Source organism: Amphimedon queenslandica, unplaced genomic scaffold (genome assembly GCF_000090795.2).
Source record: "Amphimedon queenslandica unplaced genomic scaffold, v1.1 AMPQUscaffold_12902, whole genome shotgun sequence".
In the NCBI taxonomy this organism is placed as follows: domain Eukaryota; kingdom Metazoa; phylum Porifera; class Demospongiae; order Haplosclerida; family Niphatidae; genus Amphimedon; species Amphimedon queenslandica.
In genome coordinates, this window is record NW_003546862.1 from 36,950 (window position 1) to 48,311 (window position 11,362).

The 11,362-nt window shown below is 33.5% G+C and overlaps 2 protein-coding genes and 1 long non-coding RNA gene across 7 annotated transcripts in view; 1 reads left to right on the forward strand and 2 right to left on the reverse strand.

Annotated features, from left to right (window-relative positions):
- Nucleotides 1-6: 6 nt before the first annotated feature.
- LOC105314461 (probable ubiquitin carboxyl-terminal hydrolase FAF-X) lies at nucleotides 7-3,460 on the forward strand (the record flags this gene model as incomplete). The annotated part of the gene is made up of 13 exons (XM_020002488.1): nucleotides 7-190; nucleotides 238-350; nucleotides 537-649; nucleotides 701-746; nucleotides 946-1,011; nucleotides 1,057-1,169; nucleotides 1,237-1,303; nucleotides 1,376-1,474; nucleotides 1,942-2,064; nucleotides 2,112-2,198; nucleotides 2,976-3,042; nucleotides 3,130-3,219; nucleotides 3,281-3,460. Coding segments are annotated over 8 exons (732 nt in total), but the record flags the coding sequence as incomplete, so codon positions are not given.
- Nucleotides 3,461-4,086: 626 nt separating this feature from the next.
- LOC109586315 (uncharacterized) lies at nucleotides 4,087-7,852 on the reverse strand. 5 transcript variants are annotated; one of them, XR_002186934.1, is made up of 8 exons: nucleotides 7,726-7,852; nucleotides 7,504-7,685; nucleotides 6,014-6,124; nucleotides 5,519-5,669; nucleotides 4,709-4,828; nucleotides 4,370-4,501; nucleotides 4,237-4,284; nucleotides 4,087-4,170 (listed from the first exon to the last, which is right to left on the reverse strand). It is a non-coding gene; the product is annotated as an uncharacterized LOC109586315 (long non-coding RNA). The 5 variants fall into 5 exon arrangements; XR_002186936.1 differs by having other exon boundaries at nucleotides 4,709-4,776; nucleotides 7,504-7,852; XR_002186935.1 differs by having other exon boundaries at nucleotides 4,370-4,483; nucleotides 7,504-7,852.
- Nucleotides 7,853-10,575: 2,723 nt separating this feature from the next.
- Nucleotides 10,576-11,362, reverse strand: part of LOC109586313 (uncharacterized) — a 4,356-nt gene continuing 3,569 nt past the window's right edge. Inside the window, exon 3 of the mRNA XM_020002486.1 lies at nucleotides 10,576-10,847. Coding sequence (XP_019858045.1) covers nucleotides 10,576-10,847 — 272 coding nt within the window. The remainder of the gene's footprint in view (nucleotides 10,848-11,362) is intronic.

Below are 11,362 nucleotides of genomic sequence, written 5' to 3' on the forward strand. Positions count from 1 at the left end.
TGGTGGGCATTAATAAGAGTATCATTTACAGTAGATGATAAAGTGGGTGGAGATTCATCTGAGGATTTCCCATTAAAGTTACTGGCTAGTCTTGATGAGCAGTTGGGACGTCCCAAGTGGGTGGTGCCAGTACGAGCTAATGATGAACTGGAGACATTAATTAAAGCATCAATTAAACTGGCGAAAGAAAGTAATGAATATTTAATGAGATCTACATGTAAGCCACACCTCCTCCAGGACGAGATAAAGAATTTGAAGAATGTCAGCGGTTCTATAGAGAAGGATTGACTACCTCATTTATAAGAATATTGACTGATGAGGCTGTGAAGACTTGGAAACCGGACATACAGGTTTGTATACATATACATGTACAGCCGGTAATATTGAAGAGGAGGAATTTGACAAATTTGATATTTTGATGTCCTAGAGAGAGTTCATTTTAACAATCAATTAAAGCCTACATTACCTGTCCATATTAGCAGCTGTACTCTATTAATATAAAGTATTGGTATGATGTGTTCCTTTATTTACTGTAGCTTGATATTTATAATAATTCAAGATATCTTGTGGAGTTGTGTGTATATAAAATTGAAGATGATTCCACTTACCTTTTAGATTTACTGGCAATAGTTTTTAATCCATCATGCAAGTGAGTATCATTAATAACCATTAATAACTATTAATAACTACCTCCCTTTAGATTGAATGTGTTTAATTCATCAGAAGATCCTATGTCATGTGTTCCTGTAAGTACATGTACATGTACTGCATCTATTAGTACATGTATCTGGTATATTAATGTACATGTATTAATGCATTTATGCATGTGTACATGTACATGTACATGTACATACGTGTATTGGTATTATCAGTATATTAATGTATTAATACATAAAGGTATTAAAGTACATGTACTTATGTTAATGTATTTGTTTCATTTGTTAGAGAGAGAAGTGGGAGGAGTTACTGTATGCCAGGCCACTCCCTGATGCTCATAAACACAACATGAAGGTTGTTTGTTTGTTAATTTGTTTACATGTTTACTTGTTTGTATAGGGTCGTCTTGTTGACTTGATAAACCGGTTTGGCCAGTTGGGTGGGTTTGATTTTTTAAAGAAGAGAATTTGTCAAGGAGAACTAACAGTGAATATACTGTCCTTTTTATTAAGGTTAGGTTAATTAACTATTATTAATATAACCACTAGTTAATTAACTATTGTTAATAATTAATTTCAGGCCTTTGGGTTTGTGTTCAAGTTTTTTAACTGAGAGAGTTAGGAATGACTACATCATAGCAATAGTGGTGAGTTTGTATAATGTAATTAAATATAATATTATTTATTTATTTATTTATTATGCATGTATACATTCACAGGATAAATCCATTGAGTTTATAAACAGTTGAAATGATGATTTACTTAAGAAGGAGGCCACCACTGACTCAAGGAGTGAGACCTTCTCTTCAATAATGAAGGTATGATATAGTTTAGGGTAATAATAGTATTGTGATATCAGTGGGAATGTGGCCAATTATATTGTGTACATATTGATGTCCTTATGCTGTGTAGAAAGTTTGAGCTGATTCCGACTTCAATTTTTCAAGTTATGGCCATTTTAAAAAATGCTAAAATTCTGAAAAATACCCAAGGCTATATATAGCCCATGGTTTTTTTCCAAAAAATGGCTCCGAAATCATTCCAAATTTTTATTACATTTTCTGATACATGTTGATGTACTTATGCTGTGTAGCAAGTTTGAGTTGATTCCGACTTCAATTTTTCAAGTTATGGCCATTTTAAGAAAATGCCAAAATTCTGAAAAATACCCAAGGCCCATGGCCCATGGTTTTTTTTTTCAAAAAATGGCTCCGAAATCACCCCAAATTTTTATTACATTTTCTGATATATATTGATGCCCTTATATTCTCTCCTCTCCTTATAGTCTTTGTGTCACTTGTGTTCAGTGATTCCTGGTAGAGATGATATTGAAACGTTTCGTTTAAAAATGATTTTAAGATTATTACAAATACCGAGCTTTAGTGGGAAAATGAATGCCCTCAATGAAGTAATTTATATTCATTATTTTATTATTATTATTATTATTATTAATAGATTAATAAGATTGTCTCTTCAATGAGTTATCATCCTCACTTCAGGACAATAGGAGATGAGGAACAACTCACAACTGAAAGAATAGCTGTCAGTTGATTATTATTATTTATTTATTGGCCTCGCCCAGCTTTGCGTAGGCGAGGACTAGGTACTCAGTTTGCCTGTCTGTCATTCATTCATTCTGTGTGCTATATTTTGTCTTTGAGAATGTATATCTTTATAATCGTGTGCTCTAAATCTGTGAGAGCTTCTCTTCTGTTAGGAAAAGTCTTGCTTCACTGCCTTGAGATGTTTAGAGAGCAGCTCTAGCTAGTAGAAGCTTTTTATCTCACAAGAAAATGCCCAGCAATAGTGGTAGTACTCTGGAGGTAAGTGAGATTCTTTTCCAGTAGATCAAGACTAGTTATTGTTTTAATATTTGTGGGACTCTTTAAATCTTTCTTGTTGGTGAGTTATAGCTTCTTGAATTTCAACCCGAGTGAACTGTAGGTAGTCTAAAGGTCCTAAACTCTCTCAAATCACTCAGTTTACATCTAGGCAACAGTATTTGTGCCATTATAATGTCATATAGCGCTTATAACAAGAGAAAAATCTGAAACTTCCTTCTTGTTTCCATCTAATAATTAATTAATTGTTGATAATGTAATGCCACACCTCCAATTTGGGAGTAGCTGGATTAGCTTGTATGCTGCTACTTCTGCAGGTAGTCTGGTAGATCTATGCAAGCTAGCTGCTATCCCTCAGGAGTACACTTTTTTATGTATATATGCAATTTGCATGCTAAAGTTCTTTTAATTTTGATAATCAAACAGCTATAGGGGCGAGGCCACGCACCGTAGGTGTCTCGTTTATTTATTTATTTAGGAGTGGATTAAAACCAATAATGTGTTAGCTATTGTCTTTCTTTAGAGATAACCTCCACCAACCACAAGTAAGTGAGAGAGAGAGTGGGGAAGAGGGTGTGTACATATTGTACATGTTTATGCTGTATATATTGCTTCTCTTCTTGTTCTTGTAGTATGTGGAGAAGTTGGATAAGCTGGTGAGGTTTTGTATAAAAGAGAAAGTATTGATGCTTGAAGACCTGGACAGAATATGGAACCGTCAAGTAATAAAGAAAGAAACAAACAAACAAATAAATAAACAACTACTATCCCCTTACTCCATAGGATGGTAAACATGAGGCTATAGTGAAGAACATACATGAACTGTTAGTTTAGTTAGCCTGGGACTTCTCTTCCAATCAGTTGGACCACTTGTTTGGCTGCTTTCAAAAGAGTTGGGTAGGAGCTAGCAAGAAGCAAAGAGATGAACTGTTGGACTTTATAAGATGCTTAGCAGAGGATGACTAGGAGGGAATAATGGCCAGTAAAGTGCTGGAGCTCAAAAGTTAATTTAGTTGACTATACATAACATTTTCTAATACAGTATTAACATATTCATGATAATTTATTTCTCTCTCTCCATAGACTGATTTATTTTTTGTTGAGAATCTCATAAGTGCCATTACTAGTTCTGCTCGTTCCTGTCCCTCAGTTATGAAGAGAATGTTTCATTTATTACGAACACTATCAGTCAAACAATTTTCTGGTGAGACCACACCCACTAACCACACCCCCTTTATTAGCTCCACCCACTTTAGAGTTTAAAGATGAAGTTTGATTCACGTCAATAAGTGGGTTTATCTTTTTGAGGTTTTTGCTCCGGCCATTTTGAGTCCAAAGTTGTTCGGACTACGACCCAAGAATCCAGTTAGTACATGTACACTGCAATAAATATGTGTAATTTTTGAAGTAAAGAAAGTTTAGTGATTTTGGCATTTTGATAACCATTTGCCAAATAATTGCATAATTACATGTGCATGTTCAATGGCTCCTGGATATTAATTTGACAAATCAAAATAATTAAACCAGCTAATCACCAAAATTATGGACAAAAATTTAATAATAATGATAATTGTTTTTCTTTCTTTTAGAATCATACTGTCTCAAGGACTTCACTTCTCATTTCTAAACTATTCAAAATTTAGGAAATGTTGGAGCAAGAGCAAAATAATAATCTGAGAGAGAGAGAGAGAGAGAGAGAGAGAGATAAAGATACGTGTATTATTTATTTACATGTTTACTTCATTTTTTCTTGAAGAAAGAGTCAACGTATTTCATTCCACTTCTTTCTATAATGAAAATGTAATAAAACATAAATATCCACTCTTGGTAATATACACGTACATAATAATTACATACAGTTGTAATTAATACCTTTAATCTTCATTACTTCTCTCTCATTAATCATTATGTTAAGTGTTTCTTCATCATTGCTGGACATTAAACATTTACGAGGTCCAGACACTTTAGTAGACACTGACACCAAATCTGAGACAAACCAAGAGACTAACAAAAATAATTACAAAAATAATTATTAACTTAAATGTACAGTGTACAATGTATAAAGCATGTACAGTTTACATGTACATGTATTTTAATAAAAAGTTCACAACTCAAAGGTACATGTACAGATGAGACAATTTAAGAAATATTAAAAATAATAAAAATTTAACAAGATGAACCCTCTCTTCTTCCCCTCTCCCTCCCCTTTACTTTATTCCTATCAGTTGATGTGCTACTCATTGGACTGGTAGGAGATGGTGACACTATCTCTCCTCCTCCTCCCATAGTACGAGAGGGAGATGAAAGAACTGGTTCGGCTACTGACACATTCTGTGATTGATGAGTTGAGAACTCAGTGAATTTAAGTGAATTAAATTTAAGCAACTTAAAAATTTATAAAAATTCAAAATTTAATCGTAATCGGCTCAAACTTTCTATACAACACAAGTACATGTACATGTATATGCATCAGAAAATATTATAAAAGTGAAAAATTCTCTACTTTTCAATTTTGGCAAAAGTACAGGGACTTTGACTCAATTTTTGAGCAACTTCAAAAATTAATAAAAAATCTAATTTTGATCGGAATCAATTCAAACTTTCTACACAACATAATAACATGTATATGCATCATAAAATATAATTAAAAAATGAGAATTCTCTACTTTTCATTTTTGACAAAATTTGGCCAACAACCCTGTACTATAGTACAGGGACTTTGGCCCGATTTTTGAGCAACTTTAAAAATTAGTAAAAAAAAATCTAATTTTGATCGGAATCAGCCCAAACTTTCTACACAGCATGAAAACATTAATGCATATTGGTTACATAGGAGTAAATAAATAATCAGCTTTAACTAAATCACTTATAATCAAATTAATAGGTGACTTCAAATATTAATGTAGCAGCTTAGCAGCTTACGATGAAGAAGCATTGCAAAACGTATGCAAATATAATGTGACAATAAAAATGACTAATTTTGCTAAATTAAAATTAAAATTTTGATAAAATACAACAAACTATAGTAAAGGGAGCGGCTGGTTGTATAGAGAGGAGAGAGTCCAGTACAAGCAGGAGGAAGAGAAGTATCATCTTCTGGTTCAAACACCACATACCAGCAACCTCCTACTGTAATGTCACAGTTCTCATTCTGCCCTACTGACAACAGAGACTAAAAAAGAGAGAATTTAATAATCATATATGAGTATCAATTGTGTATGTGTAGTATCAACTATTACAAATAGAGCAAGGCAACTTCAATATAAGACAAAACATTACAACTGTGTCTATAAAATATTAGCATAATTGGTATAAGTCTATCATGGGTAGTACTTATAATCATATTCATTAGTCGTATTACAAGTACATGTACAAGTACATGTAACGTCAGAAGTACATGTACTGGTAGACACTATAGGTACTTTATATGGTAACGTTAAGGTTTGGGGACTTGGAGTATTACAAAATGTCCTCATTCTATGTACAATAAATGCTAGGCTCCATTGTACAACTTACAGTAAGATCAAATCTTTGATTGATTCTATCTTTCCGTAGCAACTGCTACATGTACGTCTTTTGTCTGGCTCGTCAATTTCATCATGTGATCTCCAAGTTCTTGACATCACACTATAAGAAAAGAGAGACAGACAGACAGAGAAGAAGAGAGAGATGAATAATTAGCAGTCAATATAAAAAATGATTAATAGACAACCAACAATATTTACTTACAGAAATGAAGCTACATGTACATGTATTAACAAACAATCGGAGCTCATCATTATGTACATTATGCATGTATAATACATTGCATATAAATAAATAAACCCTTCCTTCTAGCTCCCATACCTTCAAACTGGTTGATGATTAAGTACATGTATTAGTAAAATGACACTCAAAGCAGAGAAAGCTAGTCTCATCATGTCCAGAAATGAGTGGACACGGAGTAGTATACTGAGCAATTATCTCCGTATACCACTGATTGACTTTATACACTGCAGGAATGGACATTTCCATTTACTAGGCTATATCTTTCTTTACAATAAGAATCATCAATTTGCGCACTTCAGTACCTGTTCTTCATCTATCTACCTGTGTTCCTGCTAAATATTACAGCATTTGGAGTAACTTTGTGTGGAACATTTACCAATTGAAGATGAGGCAGTCAGTGCCGCCATCTTGTCATTCCTTTATGTATGTATGATAATTTTTTTTACTTTTTGAATGGTTATATCTAAATTTCAAACAATTTTTGACAATTTGCTCACTTATTTTGTGAAAGTACAAAATTCTTACTACCCAATGATGCAAAAAAGATAAAGAAATTCAAAACTTTGTTTGGAACATTTGTCTCCTGAAGGTGAAGTAATTTTAGCCATTTCAATGATGACGGGTGCAGCAGCAAGAGTCAACAAGTCACAAGTGCGTTCCTCTTCTCTTAGGAATAATAAAGTGAAAGAAAGAGTGCTTAACATCTTATATATACAAGCAAATAGTGTCTCTAGACCTTTTTGAAGTAAGACGGCCATTTGTTGAGAAGAGCCTGTTCTTTCACCACGCTTGCCACTTTAACAAAAGAATATGAAAAAACTACCATAACCAATTGCATTAAGTAGCATTCTAGAAGCCTCATGTATCTAGTGAAGTCCCATCCATGTACCAGAAAGATGTTAGCAAGCTTTGTAGTGAAGCTTCCTATCAATCCACCATTGCTGAACTGCCGTTGCTATGGTAATTCCAATGAATATCATTAAATTAACGCGACCGGAAGTCCCATTGCAATTTCTGGACATGTGTAGGAACTGAAATCTATGTACGCTAGAAAACGTCAAACTAGGTCTTAGATTCTCCTAAAGGTCATGTATGACTGGAACAGCACATTCTCTTTAATAAGTGACTCCTATGACTCAGAAACAGCTGGCTCTATACAATACAATACTGGGTGAAACCCTCGGTGAAACCTTTAAAGGCACTATTTTATAGTTTTACAATATGTTCACTCTCCTTACATCTACTAATCACGGTGTCAGATCTAAGGGATTAGTTCCTGTGGCTCCATGCAGCCCCAAACCCTCTTTGATAAGAGATTTTGTCTTCTAGTGGTGTCAGTCTTGTCTTCGCTTGTCCTCCATTTTCTCAAATTAAATTTTTATGAGCAACACCTACCTAATTGAAATGGAACCGAATGGAACTTATGGAAGCTTCATTTTCACTAGTACTGGAGATTTTACTTTAATTTTCTCTGTCTCTATCTTTCTTTTTTTTTAGTTTAGGATTAAAGTCCCGTGACCTGTAAATTACTGTACAGTTGGATCAAGAGGAGGTGTATAGGACATCAATAATAGAGAGGACATTAAAGTATGTGTACAACTCACTGTACCGTGGCATACATATACACTATGCACTGGAGCCTGGCTAATATTGGATGGGATTAATATACTCCAGCTGGTACTTAATACATTTATAGTAACTGACCGCTGGTTTTAATGTACTGGGGGAACTATGTCCTGACTCCTTGTGCATGTGCATAAATTAATGGAAATTTAAAATTGGTCTCATGTTACCAAATTTTAGCTTTCTTTATTCACTTTATTTTTATCTGAAATTACCCAAGGCTATAGTAGTCAGGCGGAGCTTTTTATTGCATATTCTGATACATATTGATGTCCTTATGCAGTGTAGCAAGTTTGAATTTCAATTTTTAAAGTTAATTACAGCCACTTCAAGAAAATGCCAAAATTTTGTAAAGTATTCAAGGCTATTAGCTCAAAAAAATGGCTCTGAAATTAACCCAAATTTTCATTATATTTTTTGATACACACTAATGCCCTTATGCTATGTAGAAATTTTGAGTTGATTCCGGCTTCAAATTTTCAAGTTACGTCCATTTTTTTAATGACTCCAAAATCACCCCAAATTTTTATTACATTTTTTGATCTATTTACATGTACATGTACTTATGTTATGTAGAATGTTTGAGTTAATTACAATCAAATTTGAATTTTTTACAGTTTTAAAGTTCTTCAAAATTGTGTGAAACTTCCTATACTATAATGGTCTTGGGCTAAGTTTTGCTAAAATTGAAAAGGATAAAATTCAAGCCCCATGCTTCTGTTTCCTATCTTTAATTTGTACCCATTACTTCTATTAGAGGGACCTCTTATATTTCATATAAGATTATATTTACTTAATGTATGTAACCCCAGTCTTATAATATATACAGTCTCTTTTATTCAGTAGTTCTCTCATTATTTCTAGTTTAATTTGGTGGGACAGTCTGATCAATCTCAATTACCATTCCTTCATGATCCTAAGACTAACAATAATTTTGTACCAAAGCGTACCTCTCCAGTATCAAGAACTGATCTACCCCTCTCTCTTCAGTTTGTGGATCAAGTATTCTAGTTCTGTTAGTTACTTTCTGACTCAAAACATAACAGTATGAAGGACTGGAGTATTTATTATTATCATTATTATTATTAATTGTACATGTACATCATTTCTAATTATACATTGTACGATTAAAGTAATATTGAAATGATTTGTTGTCACTTTTTGTGGGTGGGACTAGAAGAAGTGAACCACACGCTAATTGATAAGAATGAGATATGAAATGATGTATATCAAAAATAATAGAATTAATAAAATAACAGATTAGCCTTTTATGTATAGTGTATTCTGATTGGTCGCTTGTTTTTGGTGAAGATACACAAGTTCACATAATTTAGTACCAGTCTACTCTGTCTTGTATGAGGTGATAGTTAGGATAAGTATTAATACAAGTCTCTTTGTGTCGCTTGTCTAGTATGAGTCTCCTTATATTCTTATTATTTCTTAGTGACTGGAGGATGAGTAGTATTGACTCAGTAGACAATGAAGTCTTCCATATATCTAGTTCAACTAGTAATGAGTTATTGAGGAGGAGGTGAGAAAGAGCCTGTTCACTAGTAGAAGTGATTAGAGGATTATCAGTAAGAAGTAATGAGGAAAGTGTAGAGTTTTGTTTAAGTGCTTGACAGATATTAGTAACTCCTCTATCACTAATGGAGTGGTAACTGATGACTAGTGCTTGGATTGTTTTATTATTAGTTAGTAGTATACACAAGTACTGGATACAATCATTAGTTAATGGAGTGTACCATATCTTAAGTCTCCTCAGGTTTAGGGTATGTAGTTTAGTTGATGATAGTAGAGATACTATACTATTAGTAGATGAGTTGCTAAGTTCAATCTCCTTATGATTATTGTTAATATTACTAATCACTTCATTACACTGAACTGGAGATGGATAGTCAAGGGATACCCTGTCACTGTACCAGTACACTCTCCCAGTGACTCCTAATATAAACCAAAGGATTATGCTTATATACATGTATGTACATAATAATACACATATTCACATCATGTGTATATACAAACACACACAACTTGCTAGTTGTCACTACAACCAATAAACAAATACACACACACAATAAATATGTACATGCATACACACATGTAATGTGTACATATGTAGGGACAGGAATAATATAATGTATAAAATTACATGTACATTGTACATGCTACATACACAAGTATGCATGTACACATGACATTACATGTTCATCAATGCTTATACTGACTGTCACAATAATCACAAATATTACCTTTATCATGTTGTTCCTTGTCTTGTCTTAGTGCAGATATCATAATAGGATCATCATTAATAGTCTCCAAGAAAAGAGAAGCTTTCTCATCATTACTAGATGAATCATTCCTTATCTTCTGAAGAATAGGAAGGGATACTTCTTCCACTGACAGTATAAACTCTAACAATTGAAGTAACTCCAACATTGAGTAAACACAACTACTAGGAATGTCTCTCTCATCACCAGACACCAAGGATCTTCCTTCCCACCAAAATTTCTGAGACTTGTCATATATCTCCAGCTGCTCTCCCTCACTGAATGAAAGATCATCACTATATATTCGATGATAGTCAATACATGCTGTGTAAATAGATTCTGCTGTTGGTGTATCCAGTGATTGTGTACACTGATCCTTCTCTATATGAATCATTTAATGATTTAATTATTAACCTATCACATACTCTCAATATTCCCCTTTTGACTCATCAGCAGTTGTGCACTAGTTATTGATACATTTTCTTGTAGTAACTCAATCTCTTGCTTATACTCCACTAATGCCTCCTTTCTTCCTGTGATGAGATAGTATAGACAGATTATACCAGTAGAGTCAGTACCTGCTTTCATTAGGAGAGAGGTTCGGAAATACTGAGTCTCTGATTTCTTTGATTTGAATATTTCATTTATCAACTTCCCTTTAGTCAATAGCTTCAATTTCAGTTTATACTCTACAGTAATGACACAATGAGAATTTTAATTTATAAGATAATTGTACTGATTGTTCAAATAAATATTATTATTATTATTATTATTATTATTAGAATTTTACAGGACTTATCAGTACAGAGTAGAGAAAAACAGACAGGAGAAGGGCAGAGGAGAGAGGAAGAAAGTCCTGATGGGTTGTCAGGAACAGTTGCCCTGACACCCAGGAGGAAATAAATAAACACACAGACACAGAATAGTAAAATTAAGAGGGAGCAGTGAAAGAAGAGGGAAGAGGACAAGACAAACATTTAGAGCATGGACAAACAGTATTAAAAGTGTGTGCATCATTTGGGTTAAAAACATTATTAAATTTGTCATTAAAGTACTGATTTACTAGAGTCTTAAATTTGTAGATTGATATTGATAGGTCTACTGGGGGTAGGGAGTTCCATAGTCTGGGGAGACGGTGGAAGAAAGTTTGTCGAACTTGAGTCTGTGATAGGGTAGAGTGGACTAGCTTGTTGTACTTAGAGCT